This window comes from Bubalus kerabau, chromosome 23, assembly GCF_029407905.1.
Source record: "Bubalus kerabau isolate K-KA32 ecotype Philippines breed swamp buffalo chromosome 23, PCC_UOA_SB_1v2, whole genome shotgun sequence".
Classification (NCBI taxonomy): Eukaryota; Metazoa; Chordata; class Mammalia; order Artiodactyla; family Bovidae; genus Bubalus; species Bubalus kerabau.
This window is the reverse complement of record NC_073646.1, coordinates 4,104,027-4,130,316: the sequence shown is the minus strand read 5'-3', so window position 1 is coordinate 4,130,316 and position 26,290 is coordinate 4,104,027. Positions and strand designations below refer to the sequence as shown.

The 26,290-nt window shown below is 46.7% G+C and overlaps 1 protein-coding gene across 2 annotated transcripts in view; it reads left to right on the top strand.

Annotated features, from left to right (window-relative positions):
* Positions 1-26,290, top strand: part of CREBBP (CREB binding protein) — a 118,745-nt gene that overhangs the window by 46,527 nt on the left and 45,928 nt on the right. For both annotated transcript variants that reach the window (XM_055561577.1, XM_055561578.1), the window contains exons 3-5: positions 7,850-8,026; positions 22,785-23,025; positions 24,313-24,426. In XM_055561577.1, coding sequence (XP_055417552.1) covers positions 7,850-8,026; positions 22,785-23,025; positions 24,313-24,426 — 532 coding nt within the window. The remainder of the gene's footprint in view (positions 1-7,849; positions 8,027-22,784; positions 23,026-24,312; positions 24,427-26,290) is intronic.

Below are 26,290 nucleotides of genomic sequence, written 5' to 3'. Positions count from 1 at the left end.
CTCCCACACTCGGGGTCTTCCACCCAGTTCCCTCACTCCAGGTGACTGCACGGCCAGGTGATGGCTTTGGCATCACGACCCGTTGCGTATTCTCTTACTCTTTATTTGCCAGGTTGAGGTACTGGAAGGATTCCAAGAGCAAGCGGGTGATAGCAGACAACTGAATACAGCCGTGTCTTTCCATGAAAACTGTTTTTCTTGGCTTTCTCCCAGCACTGTCAGGTTGCCAAGAGAGAATGCTTTTGGCTTTACAGACGATGTGGCCAAACTCGGGTTGTCCTGGGGTTGTTCTGGTTTGTTTTTTGTTGTTTTGTTTCTTTGGTCATGGAAAAGAATGAATACTTCTGGCTCTTAAATTATTTGGCATATTTTTGCTCATGGCATACCAAATTGTGTTTTTATACACTTTATATGAATTTGTGGTTTTATGTGTAGAGCAACGTGTGAAGAAAGATGCGAAAAACTTCAGGTTAATAAACCTGTCAGGTTAGGTCGAAGCCACATCAAAGGGAACATGCGTTGCTTTGTCGTGGCCAGCTTGTGAGTGGGTGTCACTTCAGTCTCTTTTTTGTGGAAATGTTCTTTCTTACTCAGTTCTTCTATGTTTTGATTTAAACTTCAACCCAGGAACATTAGTCTAGGGTATTTTGACTGTATATTGTTTCTGCTTAAAATCTATTTTAAGTTCAAAGTGAACATTCTGACTTATTTTTTGCTGGCAAACAATCTAGAATGAAAACTGAAAATTTTGTGATTTGCTAGGACAGTTAGAACACAGTTGTCTGTTAAACGTATATCTACAACTAGTAAATGCACAAGATTGTTTTTGTCACAAGTTTATTTCATGTTTCTCTGAAAATGTCTCATCATCAAATGCCAGTAATCCCAGCTGGCTTCTCCCTCTGATGCTGCGTGTTTGAACCACTCCTCACTATCATGCATTCTCTGAAAAATGTTCATTTGTTTTACTATTATTAGCCCAATGCGCACTTATGAAAGAAACTGCCTCTGGTGTAAAATAATTCCCCCAAAGCCAAGTGGTAACCCAGCAGCCCGCACCGGCAGCACTGCTGTGCACGGCAGTCACTCTTTCCGTGCTTCATGTAGTGAGCCCACCTGATTCTACCAGGACCCTAAGCGGAGGCAGCACCTTTCAACTCCATTTTACGGATGATAAAACTCGGGCACAGAGATGCTTAAGTAAATTATCCAAGGTCACACACCAGCAAGTGGCAGGGCCACCCTCAGACCAGGTAAATATCCCCAGCGTCCACAGGCTTAACCGCAGTGTCTTACTGCCTCTCAGAGTGCAGTCTTGTTTGTGGCTGTGTTCCAGTAAAACGTTTGTTTGTTTTTTCAAAAATAGGCTTTGAGCTGCTTTGGCCCTGGGGCCATGGTTGCTGACGCCTGGTCTTCGTGGACTGAGCCTGTCTCTGTCCAGCGGTGCCCAGAGCTCGAGGCTGGCAGTGTGAGTTCGGGTGGCTCTGCCCTAGCAGGGGGTGACCCGCCTCTGCCGGGGGCGGGGCCTCGGGGCGGGGTGGACGAGCCTCTGCCAAGTTCGCCAGTGACTTGCTGTGTTCCTGAGCTCTCTGGGCCACCCTTTCCTCATCCAGGAAGTGTAAGTTTTAACTAGATTCTCTCTGAGGCCTTCCAGCTGACAGTTCTAACCTGTCCTTTTGTCCTTCCTAAACTTATCACTGAAGGCTGTATTTTGTTTTCTTTTTCCTGACCAGCGTCAGTTACACTTACACACACACACACACACACACACACACACGTGCGTGCACGCACGCACGCGCAGTATTTCCCCTGATCTTTCTGCTGTGTAGTGTGGTTTTAAGTGTGTATCAAGGTGTGAGGAAGAATTCAGCTTTTGAAAAAACTACGTGTTTAGTGGGCTCATCAAAACGACATCAGACTCGGTATCGGCTGCTGGCTGACGCACTGGTGGGGCCATGACGATAAACGTGCTCCTAGCTGTCCTGCCCCTCTCCTGGACACCCTCCCGGTTACCATCGTTCCTGGTGCGCTCAGCTGGTCACCCAGTGTGTCCCCAGCAAGCTGTTAGCTCCTAAATGGTTGTGATCTGATCCTTCCTGTGTGTGTGTGTTGTAGGAGGCTGTTTGGAGATGGAGACTGGGGAGAGTTCATTTGTGAGGATGGTGGTTCTGTGGGTGGTTGATGTCTCTGGACAGGAGTCTGCTCCTGGGAAAGGCCGTGTGCGGCGGGGGTGTGTGAAGTCTGGGGGGAGTTTGTCCTCCCGCAAGACTCAGGGAGCTGCCTTCCCTAGGGCAGGTGTCTTTATACTTTAGGGGATCTTAGGACCCCTTTTGAGAACCTAATAGTGGATCTTTTCTTTCAGAAACACACATCACACAAAATGTGTACAAGCGCGGCCGCCCCGGCACCCCTCCCCGCATCAACTGCCCAGCGGGCCCCGGCCTGCCCTGTCGTCCCCGCGGAGTTCGGGTGGCCAGTTAGGGGTGGGGGCGGGCTGCACCGTGAGGTGGCCCTGCCTGCAGAAAAGAGTTTCTCCATTCCCGTTCCCGCCAAAGGAGCGGGACTGGCTTGCTGCTGTGGTGGAGACTGCTGGGGAGGAGCCTGCGTGACCACGGTTCCTCCCCGCTCACGCCTGAGTGAGTTCCCTGGTGTTCAGTTACTACCTTACTTGATTCCCGGAGTGAGGGCGGCAGCAGAGATCGTCTCCGGGTTAGTGTAGTGTGTGGAGAGCATCTCCCTGTGCTTCGGGAGCTCACAGCTTGTGTTCTTACCAATAATGTTGGTAGTTGTCATAGTCTGACACAAATAAGAGGATGGAAATATTTGTTCCCACACTGAGGTCAGCAGCGGAGGCCGTTGACAGCCAGAGGGACCGTGGGTGCTGATGGACCAGGGTTGCAGAGCACCAGTGGGAGGCTCTGGGCTGGAGCCTGGCTGAGGCCTTGCACCAAAGCAAGGGGTTTGCTGGCCTAGGGCATGCAAGCGCAGAGTGCTGTTGCACAGCCAGGCTGGGGTGCTGTCTGTGCTGTCACGGGGCACAAAACTGTGTTCATTCTGTAAGACCAACTTCGAGTGCGTGCTCTCTTTGTGCTCAACCTTTCAGCACAGGCCAGTGGACTGGCAGCCTGTCTGTTGCAGCCGGTAGCTGAGATCCTCATGGTGACTGATTAAAAATCAGAAAGGAGCCTGTTCTGCCTCCTCGAGTGCCCCCTATACCCAGGGGTGACCCTCATCTGTGCCTGCCTGCGGTGACTGGGTCACAGTGCTTTGAGCAAACCCCTCCGCCGTCGCCCCCCACCCTCGGTGCTGATGTTGGGGGTTCTGTTGTTCTGGGGCGGGCTGCAGGATGCGGTGGTCTCTTGGATGTTCATTTATTTGGTTCTCTCCCCAATACTAATCAAGTACCCACTATGTACCGGGGCCCATGGACACAGAGGAGACAGAGATTCCAGGAAGGCAAGAAATTTCATCCTGGTTTTGTGCCAAAGACAGATTTAGTCTGGATTGTCATAAATACTATTATGACAAGTAATTGCACAGAGCTGTGTCCTATTGTAAATCTTCAGTGTGTCTGCACCCTGCGTCTGTCAGAGTGGAGGGAGCACGTTGTCTGCTCTGTCCTGCTTCTGGGGTGGCGGTCACTCACCTGTTGGCCCAGCAACTCAGAACTTGAGCTGTTTTTGATTGATGGGCCAGGCGCCGTCACCAGAATTGTGGACACTGTCTTTGTTTCGCACGCTTTGTGTGCAGGCATCGCTCAGGTTTGCTGGACTGAGCCCTAAAGACCGGCTTCCTCATCTGCTCTCATGCTTCAGAGCCCTGCCATCTGGGGCGGGCGCAGGCTCCAGTGCTGACGCTACTTTCGGGGGGCAGGTTTAGGGGGTTGTCTTCCCTGGTACACATGGCTATAGTTTATGTGTCTGTATTCTCTCGGTGAAGTGATGAACAGCTAGGGAGTAGGTTCTCAAGTGGTTGATAGATAAACTTGACCATAGGAATGCTTTTTCATGGAAAAACTTGGTAGACTTATAAAGCAGTATTTAATTTAGATTTTATTCTGGGGGAAATTGTCTTTTTCCAGTACTTACTATAGTTAACTTTTCCTATTTTTCAAGATTCGACTTGAATTAAATGTTTAAAAGGGCTCTGGAAGAATAGAGTGAAAGGATATTTTAACATGTATGGGCTGTTGCTGAATGAGGCAGAATATAAATACTTACTGTATAGACTTTGATTTGTTCATATATAAATTGCACCATTAACTGAACGGTTGGCTGTTTCTGCTGTTCTACTTTTTGAATTTTATTGAGAAGACTATGTGCTGTTTTTGGAGCAGCCTTAACCCAAAATCTGATAAACTTCAGTTGAAAATAAAGTTTACTAAGTTGCTATCAAGTAACTGTTGGGAAATGAAAAGAAATATGTAGATTTTATTAATTGGAGTTAGGTAAACATCTTTTTATACAGTTTCATCATGAGTGTTGGTGCTAAAAAACCTGTGGTAACTAGACTTGGGAATGTTCAATCTGATCAAAGGAGAGTAGATACAGGAAATCAGAAATCTAGAAATCTCTGGACATGAAAGGGGTTACTCAGAACTGCAGGCTAAGAGTAGAGAGCAGCATTCCAGTTCTCCCAGGCTCTGCCAGGAGATAGCTGGGACCAGGGGGCCTACTTAGCCGAAGGCTGGGGGAACTGTTAAAGGACTGTCCTTGCCTGGCCTCTGTTAGCTCCGATGTTGAAGAGGGTCTGGCCTGGACCAGGGAGCTGAGGTTGACCTTGGAGCCTGATCCCGTGGGTAGCCAGGACTCACTTTGGTTCATCTTTGGAGTGTGGTGTCATAGGCTGAGGGTGGGATTTTCCCCTATTTTTAAAACGCATCATCTCTGTGAGCTGGCCATTCCTTACCTGAAATCTCTGATCTTTGACTTTACCTTGGTTCTTGCCCGATGAGGATAGAACCCACGTTGAGAGGTTTCCTTCCCTATGGGATGGCCAAGAAGAAAAAATGAGAACACATTTCCTGATGAAATCTGTCCGAGTTCACAGCACTGGTGCTTTGCCCCAGCAACTCACCAGGCAAGTAGTCGCCAACCGAGCAGACCAGTATGCACCAGGTGTTCACCCTGGCAAGGTGAGCATGTGAACACTGTCCAGATGTTTGCAGCGCCTTAGATGTTTTTGACAGGCCTGATGACCTTTGAACCACACAGGTCCCCTCTGGCAGCTCTTGGGCCTCCTGGTATTCACTTATCGCTGTGCACTGAAGGGCCTGTCTGGGACAGTTAGATCCGTGCACGGACAGTTGCCTTTATTTCCCCCCAGCTCCGCCCATTCTGGCTCATCAGTACCAGAAACTTCAAAAGAACATCGATTTTTCTTGTTTATCAGGTTAGTGGTTACGAGAAGCGAGCTCCATTGCATGCAGGGAAATTGCACTCAGTGCGCTCTGAACCAGGCTTGGCTCATAGCAGGCACTCAGTAAACGCTGGCTGGCCGTGGCAGAGGTTCATGGAGGGCGAATAGATGCATGTGTCTCCCGATACACTTGCTCCTAAATAGAGAAATTTTAAATGAAATTTAGGAAATGGAAATTACAACTATTTTTTCCACAAATTCTTGGGGCTCTGAGAACAGTGCAGTGAAACAGCAGTTCAGACCTTTTGGCAGTCTAGTGGTTAAGAATCCACCTGCCAATGCAGGGGACGTGGATTCGCTTCCTGGTCCGGGAAGATCCCACATGGCTCGGGCAGCTAAGCCTGTGGGCCACAGCTGCTAAGCCTGTGCTCCACAACAAGAGAAGCCACTGCGATGAGGTCCCTCGCTGCAGCTGGAGAGCAGCCCCCACTCACCGCAACTGGAGAAAACCCGTGAGCAGCAACAAAGACTAAGTGCAGCCAAAATAAATAATGTTTTTTTTAAAGCAGAAATTCTACAAGAAATAATCATTGTGCAGAGTTAATTTAGTGTAACACTTTCTGAAAATACAGGGTTTTGGTTCATTTCTTCTTAGTTTCAAATAACAACTGAAGGACCCTAGCTGAAAATCAGAAATGTCCTTTATGTTAAGAAAAAGTTTGTCTGTTAAATCTCTCCTTGATTAAGTCATGTGAATTTAAAGTGGAATCTCCTTGTGGGCTTTGTGGAGAATTTGTTTTTACTTCAGTTTACTCAAGTTGAGTTTGAGTTTTAGTTGTTCAAATTTGTTTTAGTTTACTCAAAGCAAATAGGGCAGAACTGGTAGCTAGGATGTTCGAAAAATGAGAGTATCAGCTGTGAGGCTACGTGTGGAAACCACCAGTACCTATGAAAATGCCAGACAAGATCTTTTTGGTTACAGTCATTTGGTTTTGTGTTTTTATGTGGATATTTCAGCAGAAAAGCCTCAATTGTGTTGAGCATCTATTTGTTTGCAACCTAGAATTTTTAGAGCCAAAAGAAATAATGCGGTTGCCTTGTGCGGCTCATCTTTCAGGTGAGGGAAAGGAAGGAACCTAAGTTAGCCTGTGTGAACCGGCTGGTGCTGCAGTCACCACGCGAGGCTGCTGGAGAGGACTGGGCTGGGATTTCTTGAATGGAAACTTTCCCCTAGGGAAGCGGGGTGGTCTTCTCTTCGGGGGACTCCTGCCTCCCCATTGCTAAACCTCAGATGCACCAGGACCCCAGAAAAGTAGAACAGGCAGTAGGCAGCAGATGGGCTGTTGCAGCTTCGTGAGAGAGCAAAGATGGGCAGGCTAGAAAAGCCCGTCTCTCAATAACGCGTCTCTGCTGCTGCTTCTCCGGGAGGGGCAGCTGAGCAGCAGGGCCTCCCCGTGGGGACTCACGGGTGTGGAGGTTGGAGCTGAGGGGTCCTGATTGTGGCCTCTTGACTGCAGGGGACACCCGAGGGGGTTGCTGACCCCCTCCCTGAGGCATAGGTGGAATCCCTCCTTCCCACTCTTGGCTTTGTCTACTGTATAGATTATTTTATTTCACTGCCAGTGCAGGAGACACAGGTTTGGTCCCTGGATCGGGAAGATCCTCTGGAGAAGGGAATGGCTACCCACTCCAGTATTCCTACCTGGGAAGCCCCATGGACAGAGGAGGCTGGTGCACTACAGTCCTTGGGATTGCAAAGAATTGGACATGGCTTAGCGACTAAAAAGACTTTATAATGGAAAACTCCAAACACGTACAATATTAGAGGGGCTAGTATAACAACCCCCTGCACCTGCCCCTGGGTGAGGAGTCACCAGCATTTGTCCAGTCACTCTCCAGGAACACTAGCTATTGCTTTAGAAGGTTCTTTTAAAGCAAACCCCAGACATTATATCATTTCTTTGCCAGTATTTCTACTGTGCATTTTGAACTGATGGAAACTTAAATCTGATTGAGGGAGGTGGTAGCTGAAAGAAGCTACTTACAGAGTAATTAAGGGTTAAGCTGAAGGAGCTCCCCTTTGTCAGTGACTCGAAAGGTTTTGTTTTCCACATGATCTTCTGACTGTCAGTGCCTCAGTCAGCATGGCAGCGCAGAGAGGGAGTCATGGCAGCGCGGAGAGGGAGTCAGGCTGAGGGGTGAGGGTAGAAGAGCATGGGCTGTGGGGTGATGTTTAGGAGGAGGGAACAGACAGGATGCTGGGAGCGGCTTTACTTGTCTTCTGTCTTTAGTCTGTAGCCATTTGAGCAAGTTGCTCTGTTCATAATGCTAACTGTGAACCCTGAGAATTCACCTTTAATTTATAATTGAAATGAAGGTTCCAAAGGGAAGTAATGATTTTTGCTTCAGTGGGTCACAGTGAACATTTCTGAGACCCTTCCTTTCATAAGTGGTCATGTCAGGACGGCTGATGTTGCTCTTTCTGTTTCAGATGGGAATGACTGGTAACACAAGTCCATTTGGACAACCCTTTAGTCAAACTGGAGGGCAGCAGATGGGAGCCCCTGGAGTGAACCCTCAGCTGCCGAGCAAGCAGAGCATGGTCAACAGCTTGCCTCCGTTTGCCGCAGACATCAAGAACACTTCAGTCACCAACGTGCCAAACATGGTGAGTTGCCCTTGGTCTCAGAGCTGTGGATCTCCAGTGGGTGCTTCAGTGTGTGGATTTTCATCGTGCTGACAGTGAAGATCTAAGGCTAGAACTGTGTTGTAGGTGATAGGAAAATAACACGTATTTCCTGTGTGTGCTGTCTCCGTGAGTTTAATTTTCTGTTATGAGCTGCCCATAAGGGGCTAGTAAAGATGATTCAGCTAGTCCTCCCGTGGTCCCTACCAGGAGGGAGGGGGTGTGTGAGTCACTTTGACTTTCCTCCAGAGTCACCCTCTGATTCAGTAGGAGAGCTGAGAGAATGGGGAACATGGGCTTTTTTGGCTTTTTTACACTTCCTGTCTGTCAGAGGTTGAGGCTGTCAGTAGAAGCCCATCAATTTGTGTCACAGTCAAACGAAGGACATTTATCTCAGAGAACTGTGACTTCTCTGGAGATATGTGTGTCCTGTCTGACTTGAGAGATGGCTTCACGTGTCTTCATTCTCCCTGAGATTTCCTACCTATAAAATAGAAACTCCTTGTAACTCTCGATCTCACTAACCCAGGGATCAGTGGGAAATAGCTCCTTTGTGCCGCAAGATGGAATAGCTTGAGTTCCAGCCACTCGCGCGAAGTGTGTTCTTCTGTTGGACCTCACTGTGCGCGTCTCTGATGTGCCTTTAGTGTGGGGTCAGGGCCTGCAGCAGCCACTCTCCTTTCCTCGGGCCAGCCCCGGGGCTGCCGGCCACGCAGCTATGCGGAGCCATCTGGCTCAGAAGAAAGCTGGGGGTTATGTTCAAAAAAGGTGGTTCTTGGTCTTTTGATTTTTTAAAAACTGTAACTTGGAGTATTTGTTGTGAAGATATCCCAGAGAATTCCTCTATCACTATCACCTGCTTCCCTGGATGTTAGCATCTTCGGTAACTTGGGACATTTGCCAGAACTAAGTACTTACAGTACTTAGGAGTCTGGAGGTTGTTGGAAGCAGAAAGAGCTGGGTCTCTTTCTCTTTGTTTTTGATAAAAATCAGGACATGGGGTGATATCGAGGTGTTCTGATCAGGTTTGCTCTGTTTGCCACATTCTCACATCTTAAAACAAGAGAGAGTATGAGTGATGAGGCTTGTCCTCAAGCTGCTCCGAGTTCTGACCGCTTCTCCTTATGGGCATCTCGGTGACTCTCCTGAGTCTGCTTCTCTCTCTCCAATAACTGTGTGTGGCCAGGATCGTTCTGTTTGCAGCCAGGCAGATCCAGAACTTAAGGCAAAGCCCACTGCTTCTCGCACGCCCCCGCCCCCACCCCCCAGCGCTGCTCTCCCTAACCTTGCCTCCCCGAGTCCTCACTGGGGGGCAGTCGTGTGGACTTCAGTGCTGCTGATTGTCCCCTGGGTTTGCTCAGGGACCTGGAGCACATTTTGGCTTCGGGAGTAAAAGTGTTTGCTTTTCACAGACATCCTGTGTTTTGTAGTCTGGGAAACCATGACCCAACTTTTTCCTCCCTTTTCTTCTTTAAAATTTTCTCCAGCCCCGCTTTTTCACCCTCTCTCCTTCACGCACAGTCTAGTGGCAGAAACGCTTCCCCATGGTCCTCTGCCCACCTCTGCGGCTCCAGGGACTGAATTCCCAGGACTGGTGCGCTGAACAAGGGCAGGGTCAGACCAGATGGGAAAGAAGCTTCTCTGTCCACCTGCGCATGGCCTGGAGCTCTGGGCTGTGGAAGGGCTTCTCTCTGCTGGAGGTTTCTCAGTTGCACGGCCATGCTGTATGTTGTGGGATACTTAGCAGGAACCCTGGCCTTCACCACTCAGTGCTCCCAGCCCTCCCCCATTCCCTTCCTTTCCCTGCCTAACCCCCACCACCCCCAGCCCGCCCCAGTTGAAAGCCCCTGCCCTGGGGAACGGTTAGAGGAGTCAGTAGTGATAAAATCTCATCCTTCTGTCTGTGAAGCTAATAAATGAGACCATCTCTTCCCCCCACCCCAACCTCCCCCATCCTTGGGCCCCTCTGGACAGCCTGGTGAACTGGGGCAGTGCCTTGGTCTGTGCCAGCCTAGCCACCGCTTTCCCATGGGGACCCAGGTGGACCCGGGAAGTGACGCACAGCTGTTGTCTTTGGAGTAAGGTCCTCAGACATTCACCCATGAGGCACCAGAGCTTCACCAGCATGTATGTCTGAAGTCTCGGCCTTCGCGCTATTGGGTGCGCACAGGGGCTGGTGGGGACCGTCAGAGGAGCAGGGCGCGAGGGCACGTCACTTGCCTGGTATCCAAGAGCTTTCTCATTGTGTGTTGTACCTTACTCTTTCACAGCCTCTTGAAAGACATCATTCACCTCCCGTTTTACAGACGAGGAGGCTGAGGATGCGACTGAGTTTATTCAGGGTTTGTAGCCTGTTGTCTGCAAGGCCCAGAACTCTTTCAGTGGTCCTGGCCATCATGTTTTAGGGGCTCCGAGCTCTTTGGGGTGTTTATATCACTTATATCAGTTCCTCAAACATATTTGGTGGTCTTCCTTGAACTTTCTAAATTGTATCTTGCCTGTTGGGGCTCAGAGATTGTTGTCTGCAGGAAGGAAGCAGTTACCAAAGACTTAGGTCTCTTTAGAAAAAAGAGAGAGAAATTTGCACCTTGAATGTTCTTGTGGTTTTTGTCATGCTTTGGAGAGTGACCTTGTAAATCCCAACGAGGTTCTGTGTGCTGATTGGGTGAGTTTGGGACTCTGACTCCAGCTCGCCTGGTGCCCTGGTTGAGCTCTTTGTGGAACCATTGAGACACTCGATCTTTGGCCAAGGGGCTCGTGCCTGTCTCCTCTCCATCACTGGGGGTGCAGAGGAAGCCAGGGGTGTGGCCAGTCCTTTAATTTGCCACTTTTGTTGAGCACCTTTTCTGAGCCCAGGTGTATCTGGAATGTGGCTGTGAGTGATGTAGCGCTCGCCCCCATGGAATTGCGGGCGTGGGGGGTGGCAGTGGTGATGGAAAACAAATAATCAAATACAGACTGCCCCAGCAGGTCTGAGTAGCACACAGAGGTTGAGGTTGACACGGGGATCTCCTTAGATGGAACCATCAGAGAGAGAGCTGCACCAAGAATGGGGTTTAAGGGCAAGTTCGGGAGGGTGAGCAGAAGCCGTGGAGACCCCAGGGCTCTGGAAGAGCATGGCTTGTATGGGAGCCAGCAGAAGTCCAGGGAAGGATGAGGGGAAAGTGGTGTGAGGTGAGTACTGGGGGCTCAGCTGGAGCTATCTCAGGGAGGCTGTGGGTGGTAGTGGCCGCTGCAGTGGTCCAGGCTAGAGGAGACAGGTCACAGTAGGGACAGGAGACCAGACAAGATTTGCCGCTAGAGTGGGGTCACCATGAGAGATGACTTGGTGGGTGGTGGAACCATTTACAGAGCTAGCAGAGGAGCAGGCTGGGAAAAGGGTGACGAAGGAGAGGGCACTTGTAATTCCACCGTAGACCTGCTCCTCTTGAGATGCTTGTGAGATGTCCAGGTGAAGAGGCCAGGCAGGTGGACGGACATACAAGTAGGGTGGCCACTGTCCAGGGGGACTGGCGATGTCCCTGAAGGTGGGAGAGGAGACTGAGAGGGGATGGTGACTGGTGAGGTGGTGAGCGAGGTGAGGGCCAAAGATCGTCGCTGGAGTGTGCAGGTAGATGTGTGGGCGGTCAGGGAGCGTGCGGGCCGTGTGGCCCGTAGTCATGGAAACCTGTGGCTCGCTATGCTCTGAGGTCTCCCTCTGGGTTGTGCTGCCGGGAGCTCCAAAGGGCGCAGAGCTCCCATTGCAGATGGGGTCCTTGAGGGCGTCCATATCCCCAGGACAGCGTTCAAGAGCAAATGCCACATCTCCCTAAATTTTCACATGGATTTCATTGTAGCTCTGTCTTCGGCCATTTTATTTGTAATTTCTTAACTTTCTTCAGATTTTTGAAGTTCTTAGAATTTTCACCATATTATTACACTGTATTTCATGATTCTAAGGTGCACTTCCCCCCCCCCCCCCCACATTGTAGCATCTTTGAAATCAGTCAAGTTTTAGGTCTAAAAAGACTCAGTATGTATGCTATTGTTTATAATGTGAATTAAGAAGAGTGACCACTATTAAATGTATGTGTTCACTATCCAGTTTTCTAGGATTACTCACATGGATGTAAGAATTTCAAAATAATATAAATTTTACTGATGAAGAAGGGTGATTTTGGTGGGGGCATAGGTTGGATTGTCTTTCTGTAGCCTGGCTTCAAGGTCCACGTGGGCTGTCTCAAAGGAGAAGTTTGCCCAGACGGAGCGGAGTTGTCCCAGGGCAGTCCTCTGGAAGCAGGGGCCTCCTGACCCCTCAGTGATGTTGCCCTTCTTGCCATTTTCAACAGAGCATGGGAGCGTTAGCAGGAAGGGGGCGGAATTCGGGTATCAGCTGGTACCGGATTGTTGCTGACCTTCATGACGGGTGTGGGGTTGTTTTGAAGGGGCCCCGTTTCAGGTGGGGCACCTCTGGGCTTATCTCACCTGAGAAGGTTTGGTGACCAGAGGGGCCCCACTGTCAGTTTCTCTCTGGAGTCTGCTGTGGGCGCTCCACTGTGGTCTCCCACAGGGTTATTTCTAACAGGAAGTTCATGTGTGTTGGGGTTTTTTGTTGTTGTTTTGAGAAAAACTAAGAACTGTATTATAGAGAATTTGCCATTCCAAACTTGTAATGGAGGAGGGACTTCCCTGGTGGCCCAGTGGCTGACTCTGTTCCTGCTGCAGGGGCCCCGGGTTCAGTCCCCATCAGGGAACTAGATCCCACATGTGTCAACAAAGACTCAAGATTTCGTGTCCCACGACTAAGACGTGGCACAACCAAATAATTGATTAATTTTAAAGACAGAGTTGTAGTGAAGGAAAATAATCAGGAGTGCTGCTTATTTAACACATTATTGCTTGGGGGATTTTTACAGAAACTCACACCTGTGGTCAGCAATTTGTTACGTAAGTGAATGTTGAAACATCTCTGTTCCATAAAGTTCAGATAACAAAAAACGAATTAATACATCTCTGGTCAGTAAGTTGTTAAAATTGCTCACAAAAGGAAAAATAGTAGCTCATGGGAGAGGTGTTAGGATTCATTTTGTTCTCGTGTCAGAGAATTGGAACCTGAAGGCTCTGGACAGGCCCCCCAGGCAGCTGCTGGTTCAGGTCTCTGAAGTGGGGGAGGGTGACTGTGCAGGGCACTCCGTGAGGAGGAGGGTCTGGCTGGAGTGAGCTGGGGGGCAGCGCCGCTGGCAGCTCGTGGTGACACGCCATCAGCTCTGGCCCTTCCGGGGCAAGCTGTGTGTCTTGGAGTTGGTTCTGTCTGCTTCGCAGTGAGTCAGCGGACCCACCGCATCAGTGGCCTCTGGGCTGCCCTGTGTCCTCCTGGTTCGGAATCTCTTAGAGGAAGAGGGAGGAATCTTTTTGTCTCTCACTGTTATTTGTGAAACTTTCGTTTTTTTCTTTCTCAGTTTTCCAGTGTGTGCCACCTACTTCCCTCTAAGACGGTTCAGGATAATTGCCAAGTAGATGGACTTATTCTTCCTCTTGTGGTGGAACTACGCTCCTCCAGTGATTCTGGTGTAGATTAGGCTTCCAGAGGCTCTGTCCCCTGCAGTCTCAGGGACTTGATGCCCAAATGCCCACTGGGGAGTGGCCTGCTTTGTTAGTCTTTGTGTCCACTTCAGCACTTCAGAAACCTTCACTGTCTCCCTCCCCCTTTTTGTCTTATTTTCTCATCATTTTCCATCTTCCATATCCAGTTTCCAGTCACTGAGGAATCAAGACTTGAACTGATTGAACTTCCTGAACCCAAGCGTCTCCCCCTGTTGTTGTCTTTGATTGGCTCATCCTAGTTTTAGCTGCCCTTTAAATGCTTGTATGTCTAAAGCATTGTCTGTAGTTCCTAGTACTTCACAAGCGTGGATCTAAAATCACTGGCACTCTGGTGTTTCCCTCCACCCTAGGACTTAGGGAGACAGCTTCCAGCACTCTCATCCTTCACTGGAACGACAAGTGAGTGGTGTCGTCAGCTCTTCACTGTGAGAGCAGTTTCTGTAGAAAATCACTCTGTGGCTATGAATTATGCCTCAGTAATTGAACTGGAATACAAGGGACAGTGTTGGGAAGTAAGTGCTTGCCTCTCACTGTTAGTCCTACAAGTTCTTGTGATTTTAGGCATTTACCTTTCTTATTCTCATCGCCTCCACCTGTAACTTGAAGATGAGAAGATGAGTTTATGGGCCTTTGAAGAATTAATTTCTAATCTAAAATTCTTACCAGCACCTATATAAATCCTTTCTACTATTTAAACTCATCTTCTTTTGTTTTAGCAATAAATATCAGCCTGGGAAACATAGTCTAAGCCCAAAATATGATGTGTTGCAAATATAAAAAAAGCTATAAATTGAGAAATATTTATGGTGTTCTTTGATAGTAGGGACCAGCTGTATTGGTTGTACTGGTATTGGAAGTACTCAATCAGGATCATTTAACTGGGTTTCCCTGGTGGTCCAGTGGTCAGGAACCTGCCTGCCACTGCAGGGGACACAGGTTTGATCCCTGGTTTGGGAAGATACCACATGCCACGGAGCCACTGAGCCCCTGTGCCACAGCTGCTGAGCCTGTGAGCTTAGAGCCACAACAGGAGAAGCCACTGCGGTGAGAAGCTCACACACCGCAGCTAGAGGGTAGCCCCAGCTCTCCACACTAGAGGAAGCCTACATGCAGCAACAAAGACCCAGTAGAGCTAAAAAAAAAATCATTTAACTTCTTTCCAAGACTAGTTTCCATTAACCATGTCTTTTCTAGAGTCTAATTAGCATAGCCTTTTCTTCAATGAAGCTCTCTAGGTAAAACAGCATAAATTATCTCCAGAGACCTTCAGGTCTTTGACTTCATGTAAAGCAGAGACTTAGTAGGCAGGTTCTTCGTGTCTAAACAAGTTGTGCCCAGTACACACACTAGTGTCAGAATTTCTGCGTGCCCGGTAGCAGCAAATACAGGGACTGTACCAGGTGTTCTGGAAAATGAAGTGACTGTTTTAGGAAGAACTCAGTAGATACCTTAAATGATTATACCTATATATAAAATTTTTTTTAATTAAAATTTTTTTTAAGAGGTAGAACTCAGTAGGCAGCACATTTAATGGGTCTGGAAGGAGACAGTCGCAGCTACCAAAGATGTGAGCGCAGTGTCTGTCTGAAGAGTCACAGCTGTCTTCGTGTGGCCCCAACTTCCCAAACTTCTTTTTACCTTTTCCACAATTATCTGAAATGGCGCTTAGGCTCAAGCCATCAAAAGCTAATTTGTCTGTCAAATGATTAATTTGCCAAGTTATCAAAAACTTACTGTAATAAATGTTCTTGAAGAATATGTTCATATAGATGGGTGGTCGAGAAGATGATTCCTTGAAAGTTGTGCGTGCTGAGTCGATTCAGCCGTGTCTGCTTCTTCGCAGCCTTCTGGGCTGTAGCCCCCAGGCTCCTCTGTCCATGGAGTTCTCCAGGCAAGAACTGGATTGCGCTTCTGTGCCCTCCTCCGGGGCCTTCCCAGCCCAGGGATCGAACCCGCATCCCTTATGTCTACCTGCACTGGCAGGCAGAGTCTTTACCCCTTGAGCCACCTGGGAAGCCAGTTGTTAGTAGACGGGTAATTCTCGTGGACTGGTTGTACAGTAACGGGGCCTGATGCCCGTAAGACCTCGTAAGTCAGTTGAGATGTGTGGATCTGGTTGGCCTGTCCCCTTGGCTGTTGAGTAGATCCAGCAGCTTTTACCCTCGAGGTTTCTTTGCACAGGTGTACTTGACCACGCAGCCTCCGAGGCAGATGACTCTCCAAGTGGACAGCAGTGACGCTGGGGCAGGGGGGAGAGTGGGTCTGTCCAGTTGTCTGTCCTGTGCTCTCTCGCCCATGAGTTTTCTTTCTTGACTTAGCCGTTTGTTTTCCACTGTGAAATCAGTGTTTCTGATTTGGAAGATTGCTTAGAAATCATTCTGGTCCACCTTGATCATTTTTAGTTATTTCCTTATTGAATTTAAATCTTAAATTGTTAGGTAATCTTATTTTTAAAAAATTAACAGACACCAAACAAAAAGAAGACACAAGAAACATTATTCTAAGTAACTGTTCTCTTTCTTACCAGTTGATCTTTATCATCTCAGGTGATTATCACTTCTTCCTGGTTTGATAGCTGAGTACATTTAATGAGCATTTTCTCTATTTTATGACTACAAAGCTTTGTGTAACCAGCTGTTCTAGGGTCCTTCTGGGGGAATCAGAACAAGCAGATATTGCAGAACAACCCTTTGTCCCACCTGGTGTTCACTTTGGTGTCATTTCCTGACTTTTAAGTGGAGACTGGGGAGAAGTAAAGTTTCCAGGTGGGTCGGGGGAGGATGTCAGAGAAGTAGGGGTCTGGACTGCATTGGTTATGTGAAAGGTCTGGGCCAGGCTGATCTGAACAGTTGTCTCCGGGAACCCCAGCCCTGCAGATGGGGGGCGGTGGTCATGTGGTCAGAGGAAGCACTTTCGTTCACTGTTCTGACTTGTCACTTTCTGCTTCTTACTGTTTGCAGAGTCCTTTGCATACATTGTAATTTATTCTCGGATACTTCATGAAAATTAACTTCTTTTTCTAGAAAGAATCCAGGATAAACTTTACACATACTCCTTGTGCACATCTGTGATCCTGTTGTTAGGATAAAAGGCATTTTAAAAAAATGGGGTTGGTGCTGATTACTCAGACCTATGTAACAATGACAGACCTAATAAAAATACAGCAAGCTCCTTTAAAATTAAGAAATACACCAGAATAAACATAAAATGTTTGCCTTTCAAGGCCGTTTAATGGACAGAGGTTTAAATGATGGTTGAGTTACGATGCCAGCAAGATACATGCAAAGAACAAAAGATCTAGCAATGAAATGGGGTGAGTGGGCTGTGCTCTCCACAGCCCTTGGGTTGTACGCTTTATGTTCACCTGCTGTTACTCATGGTTCAGAATGTTTACCGGCAGGGGGTCGTGATGGCAACACTGACTCCTGTTCCCCCGTAACCTTCCCCTTCCAGCATTAGGAACTGCATGTGAGCTGATGGGAGTTACCAAAATGCATTGCATGAATTTTAAAGCTTGTGATAGATACTGTTGTATTGCCTTCCAACAAAAGCCGGGAAGCAGGTCACTAGTATCCCATAATGCTCCCAAGGCTGGGGGTTATCATTCTGTCCTTTGACAGGAGGAGATAGTGTCCAATTATTGTGATTTGCATTTCTTGATTACTGGTAAGAATGAAAGTACATGTGTTTAGTATGTTTTTGTTTCTCAAGTTCCTTAGTTCTGTCCTTGGCCAGTTTTTCTTTTTTAAAAAACTTAATTTATTTATTTTAATTGGGGGCTAATTACTTCATAGTATTGTGGTGGTTTTTGCCATACACCGACATGAATCAGCCACAGGTGTATATGTGTCCCCCATCCCGAAGCCCCCTCCCACCTTCCTCAGTTTTTCTGTTACATTCTCTTCAAATGGTTTATAAGGCAAGGTGGGCAGCCCTGGGACAAGGTGAGCACAGAAGGGTTAAGGAGGTGGGAGCTCTGCTGTTAGGCTGCCCCTGGGTCCACCACCGCGCATGAGGCTGTATGGGCCTGCGATAGTCCTCCCAGGGCCGCAGGTGGGCATTAACTGAGCTGCTGCTTGTTGGGCACCCAGCACAGAGTCCTTGAGGGGCGAAGACTGGAGAAGGAGCGACACCTGCGCTGTCTGCCTTGTCTCGTGTGTGTCACGCGTGTTGCCTGGCTTGTCGGTCGCTGTTACAGCGGTCTGGCCAGGCACTCTCCCGATACTCATGACTGCCGCTGCATGAGAATCACCTGTGAGTGGCTCTCCTAAATGTTTCTTTTTATTGTAACTGTCAAAGCGCATCCCTGTTCATTTTGGAAAACCTTTAAGAAGTATAAAGCTGTTGTAAGGAAGCCTCCTCTGTGGAACTTGAATACAAACAGCTCTGCCCACCCTCCCACCAACCCCCATCTTGTGAAGTGTAGTCTCTAAGAGGCACGACTGGGGAATCTGTATTTGAAGAGGTTTTACTGGGGACTAGTTAGGAACCACTGCTTTATATATTTTTACGAAGGCCTGTATCACTTTCTAGTACTTTTACAGTTTTTTTAATATTTAATTGTTCATTGTTTTCTACTGATTCTTCTGATTTTCCTCCCAAAGTGGGATTTTTTTTTTTTTTTTTTTTTTTGGTTCTAAAAATAGTACATTTCTTGTAAAACATTCAAACAACGCATGAAGTTGATAAGGAAAAACTGAATGACTTTATGGTACTATTTTAATGACTTTCTTTTGTAGCTTAATGTGTTCCATTTAACTCTTGGCGGCGTGAAGGCCTGCATTATTATTGGGGTCTGTCTGTGGGTGTTTTGGCCGAGCTGGTCTCCATTGCTGTGCGGCGAGCAGGTGCTGCTCCCTGGTTGTGGTGTGTGGGCTTCTGAGTGCAGTGGCTTCTCTTGTTGCAGCTCACGGGCTCTAGGGCAGGCAGGCTCAGTAGTTATGGGGCGTGGGCTTAGTTGCCCCAGATAACAGTGATTCTATCTCTCAGTGCTCGGTGGGTCCAGGATTTGGTTGGGGCTTGGCTCCAGGCCTTTGTATTCCACGTGGCTTTGACTGGGGTCTCCTCAGGTCCCCCTTACTTTTCATGCCTGCATCTGATTTCATGAGGTCTGTAGCCATAATTTTTTTTAATTGGTCCGCCTTTTCTAGACATTTAGGGAATTTTCCAGTATTCAGTAATTTAATCAAAGTGTGATGTCTGTCTTTGTACATACATTTTAGCACACTAGTCCAGTTACTTCCCTAGTAATAAATTATAAGACCTAGAACCACTGGATCAAAAGGAATGGACATTTTTCTTTATTATTTTTTTATCGTGGTCATATTGATAAGTGAAAGATGCTTCTTTGTTCTAATTTCATTTCTTTGATAATTAGTGAGATAGAAGTCATTTTAAAACAGCTTTATTGAGATACGGTTGCTTTCCCGTGAGTCCCCTTCTTTAAAGTGCACAGTTCAGTGGCGTCCAGTGTTTTGTGCCACCATCACCAACCATGTTCAAATTTAGGACATTTTCATGTTTCAGAAAGAAAGTCTGTACCGTTAGCAAGTTCTCCCATTTCCCCGAGATCTTCAGCCAGATGCAACCACTAATATCTTTTCTGCCCCTGTGGATCTACCTGTTCTGGACATTTCATCAAAATGGAATTATACAATATGTGGTTGTTTGTGACTGGTGTTCTCACTTAGCACAGTGTTTTTGAAGTTCATTCATGTTGTAGCATGTACTGGTACTTCCTTTTTTGTGGTTGGGTTATATCCTTTTTTTGATATATCATGTTTTTCTAGTCTTTACTTGATGCCCATTTAAGTTGGTTCCATTTTTTGGCTATTAGGAATCCTGCTGCTGCAAACATTAGTGTCCATGTTTTTGTGTGAACATATGTTTTCAGTTCTCTTGGGTGTATGCTTCAGAGAATTGCTGGTCCAGGTGGTAACTCCAGGTTTAACCTTTTGAGGCACTGCCAGAGTGTTTTCCAAAGTGGCTGCACCCTTTCACACACACACACACCACTAGAGTGAGAGAGACCAGGTTCTTCTCCATCAGCACTTGTTACTGTCTCGTTTTTAAACTGTAGCCATGCGGTAGGTGTAAAAGAGTACCTCACTGTGGTTCTGATGATAGTTAATGGTATCGAGTGCTTTTTCATGGGTTTCATGTTTCAGTAAACATACCAGTTTTTTCATGTGTTTCTCTGTATATCTTCTTTGGGAAAATGTCTCTTCGTATACTTTGTCCATTTAAAAAAATTAGATTCCTTTTTTTTTTTAAATCATCGAGTTTTAAGAGTACTTTGAATGTTTTAGATATAAGTCCATTGTCACATCTGTGATTTGCAGATGTTTTCTCCCATTCTTTGGGTTGTCTTTCACTTTCTTGATGGTGTCTTTTGAAACTTAACAGCTTTTAATTTTAATGAGGGCTAGTTTATTTTTTTCGTTACCATGGTTTCTGTTTTTGGTTACATACCTAAGAATCTATGGCAGGATAGAGTCCTCCTTCATTTTTACCATTTTCCAAAATATTCTTGGTCATTGCAAAAATAAAGTTGCCTAAAATTATAAAGTACTTTTGGGGGGAATTTGCAAATTTTGTTCTGTATGTTTAAAGGGAGGTTCTTGTTTAAGCATTTTTCTTTTAATTCTCTTCTCCCGCCTGGACAGTGGGGACTGAGCTGGGAAGTTGATAGAATCTAAAGGCTGCTTCTGACAGATTGTTGCAGAAGTTCATACAGCTCTTACTTCTTGTTGAGCACCAGCCTGAGAGAGAAGGAAATTAAATGTGCCCCACATTTGTAAGCACTTTGCAACCTGGACTAGCCTCATGCAAGCCCATGGAGTTATATGGGGAAGGCTAACCCAGGGACACGAGACGTGTTGTCTGCTTCATGTTGCTGGTGACTCAGCTTCATCCTCCAGTTTGTTTTTGAGATGTGTAAACAGTGTGTAGGCTTACTAAACAGCTACATGTAGATGGAGAATAGACCCAGACTTGAACATGCTGTATTTCCAGCTGTGCTGTTTCTACATGTTGAGGTTTCAACATACCATCAAATACAGTTTAAAATGTGTGATTGAGAACATTGCAGATGAGAAACAATGTGTTAATTTTTAATGACTTTAAAAGTCTTTTATAATTTAATCATATGATCGAGATTTTTTTAACCAGGTTTTTATATGATACCTCTTTTTACGTTAATTTATTTATTTTGTATGTAGTATTTCTGTGTTTTAAGAAATGGCAGGAGGACAACTGGCTTGATTCTTCCAGACGTCAGTATTGTGAGAAAGTAAAGGCGGGGGAGGGTAGCAGGAGATGAAGAACCTTAAAGACAGTAACCAGGTGGAGGGTGTGGGCCTGAACTGGGTCCTGATCTGTGCACACCAACTCTAAAAGACTGTTTGGAGACAAGTTGAGAAATTTGTGTATGGACTAGATGTTAGAAGATACTAAAGAATCCTTCATTTGGTTAGATGTGATAATGGTATCCTTTCCTTTCTACTTTTCCACATGTTTGAAATTTTTTTGTAAATGCAAAAGAGACCTAACCAGGGATCATCTTACATTTCCCATATTCTTCTGTTCCTGTTGATTTTCGCTTGGACTTTGTAGTCCATGGAAATAAGCTGATGGATGCAGAATCATTTAACGTAGGTACTGAATGCTGCAGAGGGCATAGTCACAGGCTGTTTGTTTATTGAAGCCTTATTTTAAAGTGTCAGAAAAAAGAGGAGTGGCTACAGTTTATCCCCAGTCTTTGGAGTTTGGATAAATGAATGTACAGCCGCATGTTCACTACGCATCATGCTACAACTTACTGGTACAGGGCAGAACCTAGAATAAATACCAAGCCAAATTCATATAAATGAGACTGTTGGTCATGGTTCATACATACAGAAACGACTGGGAGAAGAAAAACCTGTCTGCACTTCCTCAGTGGACTCCTGGCTCTCAGGATTGCAGGTGTTAAGTATTTCCTTAGTTCTTTTGCTTTCCACATTTTTGTAATTGGGGAAATAGACATAAGGGAAAGAGGCTGTTTTCCCTCAGGCGTTAAGTACTTCTCCACTCAGTACACTCAGCCTCTTGGCTTGAATTTTGTTTTTGTTTTGGTTCCTGGTTAGGGTTCTAGGAGTTGTGCTCTTGAGTGAAGCCAGGTAGCTTTTCTACATACTTATTTTATGAGTTCTCATCGAGGTAAAGCCAAAATACAAAACGCTCTTTTTACAGTGAACTTTGATTCATAAAGAAATATGTTTTTACTTGGTGTTCTCCTAGTTGCAAATGTATATAGTTTTGATTCTTCATTTGAAAAATCGGAGCTGTGTTGTACTTCGTGGGAAGCACTAGATGTTGTAAAATGAAGTCAGAAGTGTGACTTAATCAGAGCAATAGATCAGAAAATCCCGGAAATGTGGGTTATATTGTTGCATGTTAGGAACTTTACATTTCTCTTATTTCAAAGTTTCTTTAGTAAATTTCTGAAGAATATTGGTAGTTGGTAAAGAGTAAGAAGTTCCACAGGTCCCCTTTTCCGTGTTCTTTGCAGTTAAGAGGTATGGTTGATCTGGCCTACTATTTTGAAAGGATGAAAGTAACTAAGCTCTGTTTCTGTATCTTTAGCACATCATCAAATACATAGAAAAAATATTGTCTGATGTCTGAGTAGAAATTTTAATGAAATGCAAAGCATTAACGATTGTACTGGATGGTTGTATTCAAGATAAATGCTGTCTTAATCTTTGAGAAGTAATGAATGCTGCAGGTATTGTCCTTCCGGTCAGAAGACTAGACATCTGCAGGGTGGCTCTGATTGCTCTGCGCCGTCAGATCTTCTCAGTGGGTTGGAATTGGTCAGGCCTTGGCGATCTTTTTATTAGGTTGAATCCTATAGAATTGCCAACGTTTGGTCATTTGGCTTAGAGAAACAATAGTTTGATATGGTTCAACCTAATATAATAAGGGCTTTTCCTGCACTTGTATGTATTGTAGTGTGATAAATTGCCGATGAATTAAAGGAACCTCACCAGCTGCATTCTCATTGTGGCCTAAACTATCACTCAGCTTTACCCTTAGTTTGAAAAAATAGTTAATGAACATGAATTGGAACTCTGAAAGCTTATTAAAATGTTTGTGTTAATTTGTTTTATTTTAGCCTCAGATGCAAACATCAGTGGGAATTGTACCCACCCAGGCAATTGCAACGGGCCCCACTGCAGATCCCGAAAAACGCAAACTGATACAGCAGCAGCTGGTCCTACTGCTTCACGCTCATAAATGTCAGAGGCGAGAACAAGCCAACGGAGAGGTCCGGGCCTGCGCACTCCCACATTGTCGAACCATGAAAAACGTCTTGAATCACATGACGCATTGTCAGGCTGGGAAGGCTTGTCAAGGTAAGTGCCGTTTGCTCAGGTCCTGGTGGCAGAGCCAAGGGTGGACTTGTCTGGTATTCTCTGGCACCTCTCCTGTTGAGAAGGTTCCCACTTCCCACGTCCCCATGTGCTGACCAGTCAGATGCCTCTGGACGCTCACCTGCCCAGGAGAAAGGCGATGTGCTTCTACAACGTTCCGTGAACTTTTGCTGGTGGGGCTGGGCCCTGCATTCGTTCTTCTCTGCCTTCCTCTGTCACAGAAGACCTGTGTCCCTTCTTGAGCACTGTCTTCGCCATACATGTCTAGATCAGGTTTTCTTTTTGACAGTGTAGTGTGCACACGTGCATGTGCCCACCTTTCCCCAAGCCTAGAGCATCTGTCTTGCAGTCGTTTTGTGCGCCCAGGCGCCAGGGCTGCTGCCTCGCCCCTCCGCCCTTCTGTCTTGGCTCATCGGGCTCCCGGCCCGGTTGTCCTGGGGACCTGTGTGTACTGCCCACCCCTGCCACCTCCTTCCTTGCTCTACAGAGGGAAGAATCATGCACACACGTGTCCCCTCTCTGGTCTTGACACAGACAACTCAGTTCTCCTGAAGAAGCCTTCCCTTAACTAACAGTTCTGCTTCCCTTTAATCTTTATCCTCTTTCTGTCTCTTCTCACTTGTGCTCCTAACCTTGGGGAGAGTCTCCCTGATCTCCCTGCTTCCCCTTGTGACGCTCATGAGTCCCGAGTGTAACCCTGTCCTGATGGAGAAGCAGAGGAGGGTCGTGCTGGACCTTTAGGAAGAAGTGGAAGCGAAGATAGAGACAGAGGGACCGGCCGCAGCTGCCGTCTCGGGTGCTCTGAGAAGTGCCCGGGCCCCCTCAGGGTCTCCACAGACCTCTCATTTGCTTCGCTATGTTTCTTCAACTCTAGTGTTCAGATGGTTTCATCCTTGAGCATTAATAAACATAATGTAAACTTTTTATTGTAAATAGTGACATTACAGAATTATTATTTGTTCTGCCTTTCATTCCACTTGTGTGGTATTTCAGGCCAAGTAGTTTCGTTTTGTTTTTGATTTGTGGGCTGAACCTTGTTCACCATCATTCATAACATTGCTTCTCTGGGAAGTTTTTGTTTGGAATTCTCAGTAGTCGACTTACAAACTTTCTGGAAAGCAGCCTGTTTGTAAGCTGAGGACTGCCTGCACTGTGCTACAGTTTCACTTGTGATCACCTTTTATGGAAGCTGGCCTTACAATGTAGGTGTAATTGAACGCGCGACGATTTGGATGGAAGAATAACATCTCGTTGTTTTTCTGGTCATAGTTGCCCATTGCGCATCTTCACGGCAAATCATCTCTCATTGGAAGAACTGCACACGGCATGACTGTCCTGTTTGCCTCCCTTTGAAAAATGCCAGTGACAAGCGAAACCAACAAAGTAAGTGAGCACTGCGGGTAGAGAAGCTTGGCGATGAGACACTGAGAACACAGAGGAATAGGCAGGGAGCAGGGCAGAAACTAGTCGCCGCACCGCGTAGTGGGAGCTGGGGTGCCAGGGCGGACGCCGAGGGGGACCGCAGCGCAGCCAGCGCTCGGGCGCCCCACCTGCTCGGGGAGCGGCCACGTTGGAGGCCCCGCCCCGACCCCCGGACTCGGCCACTGCGGAGCAGCGAGCGCAGGAGAGGGACTTGGATCAGAGAGGCGAGAGCTGACGGGATGGCTCTCTGAGTTTCTTGACAGATACTCAGCATTTGTCACTGTAATGGCAGTGGCTTTGGGGTGAGGGGTGGATAGACTGGACACTTTTTGAAATCACCCTAAAGTAGTCTTGAGGACCCTTCGTTCTAGAGTCAGTCAGTCAACACCACATGCAGGTGTTGTGGAGGCGACGCGGTTCCCAGGCCTAGCTGTGTAACTAACAGTTCATTCAGTGCAGATGGAGGGTCTCTGCTCCAGGATGCCGCACCCTGATCGTTGCCCTCGCTTCGTCATCTTTCCATCAGTTTGTGTGCCCTTAGCAGGTAATTAGGCAGTGCCCCCATAGGAGGCCTTGTGTGGCTCCCAGGGGCTCCCATGGGCATCGGAGCAGGGAAAGGATGAGCGTCTGTCCCTGATGTTAAGTCCCTTCTGGTCGTTTTCGAGGTCCAGCTGTGCTCTCGGGGTGTGTCCCTTGGTGTGGACAGGTAGGCCATGCCCTTGGTGCGCGTGTCCTCGTGGGCTGGAGCTGCCCTCGGAACTCCAGCACCGTCTGCATCTTCGCCACCGCATCTGGGCCATCTCGCCCCACCCGCTCTGCTTGTGGTTTGTGTCCATTGCTCTCATTCTTCTTCGGCAGACCTGTTGCTACCTCAGAACACGTGTGCTGCTTTTCTTTCTGCTTGTTTCCAAGTGGCAATGGGAAAGGTGGTCGAGCCCGCTAGGCCCCACTCCCTCCCGAGTGCCCCCAGAGCCCCACACACAGGGGTGTCCGTGGCCCAAGAAAGCAGGCCAGGGCCACGGGCCCACCCTCCCTCCCTCGCTCCCCGGTAGAAGCAGTCACACTAAGTTTCCTTTAAAAGTCACTTTCCTAAGTCAGTTAAATTATACTTTTATTAAGCAAAATACGAATTAATACATGATTTTATAGGACATTTCTTACGTAGAGTGAAGATCTAGGAATCTGTGTCTTCTAGAAGCAGATATTTGAGACAACAGTTCTAGTGGAGTACAGTCTGAGTTTCTTCCAAGTTAGTGTAAAATGTTTTCTTTTTTACTAACATGTTGTGATGGTTATAGTTTCTTACGTTTTAGGATGTATTTCAGTTATAGTCCTTATAAGTGTCAAAATATTTCTTGTCGAGTTTGTGGTTGTACAGTATTCATTCCATGAATAATGAATTAGGATAGTGTTCTTAACCTTTAATTTGGGACTGTGAATTTTCTGAGATCCTTTGGTTTTTAATATGTATTGCCATGACAATTGTAAACTTGTGAGATTTCTCTTTTTAAGAAACACTTTGTGTGGTTTTTATTTAAAAAAAAAAACAACAAAGAAATGAGTGTGGGTTTTTTCTACCATCTTTATAACTGCCTGCTTGCTGTAATGATTGATCCAGAGTGAGCCCTCAGAAGTGGTAAACCACAGTGTCTCTTCCAGTCATAACGTAAGGTGTTGTCTGGGTGATTTCACAATATAAAGTCATGGGGCGTGTACAGACAAACTCTGTGCAAGGTTGTAGTAAATTTTCGTGAAAGAAATCAAAGTGGGGTATTTTAGTGTGTACTTTGTGTATTTGCATATGTTTTTGTTTTTAATGCTTCTC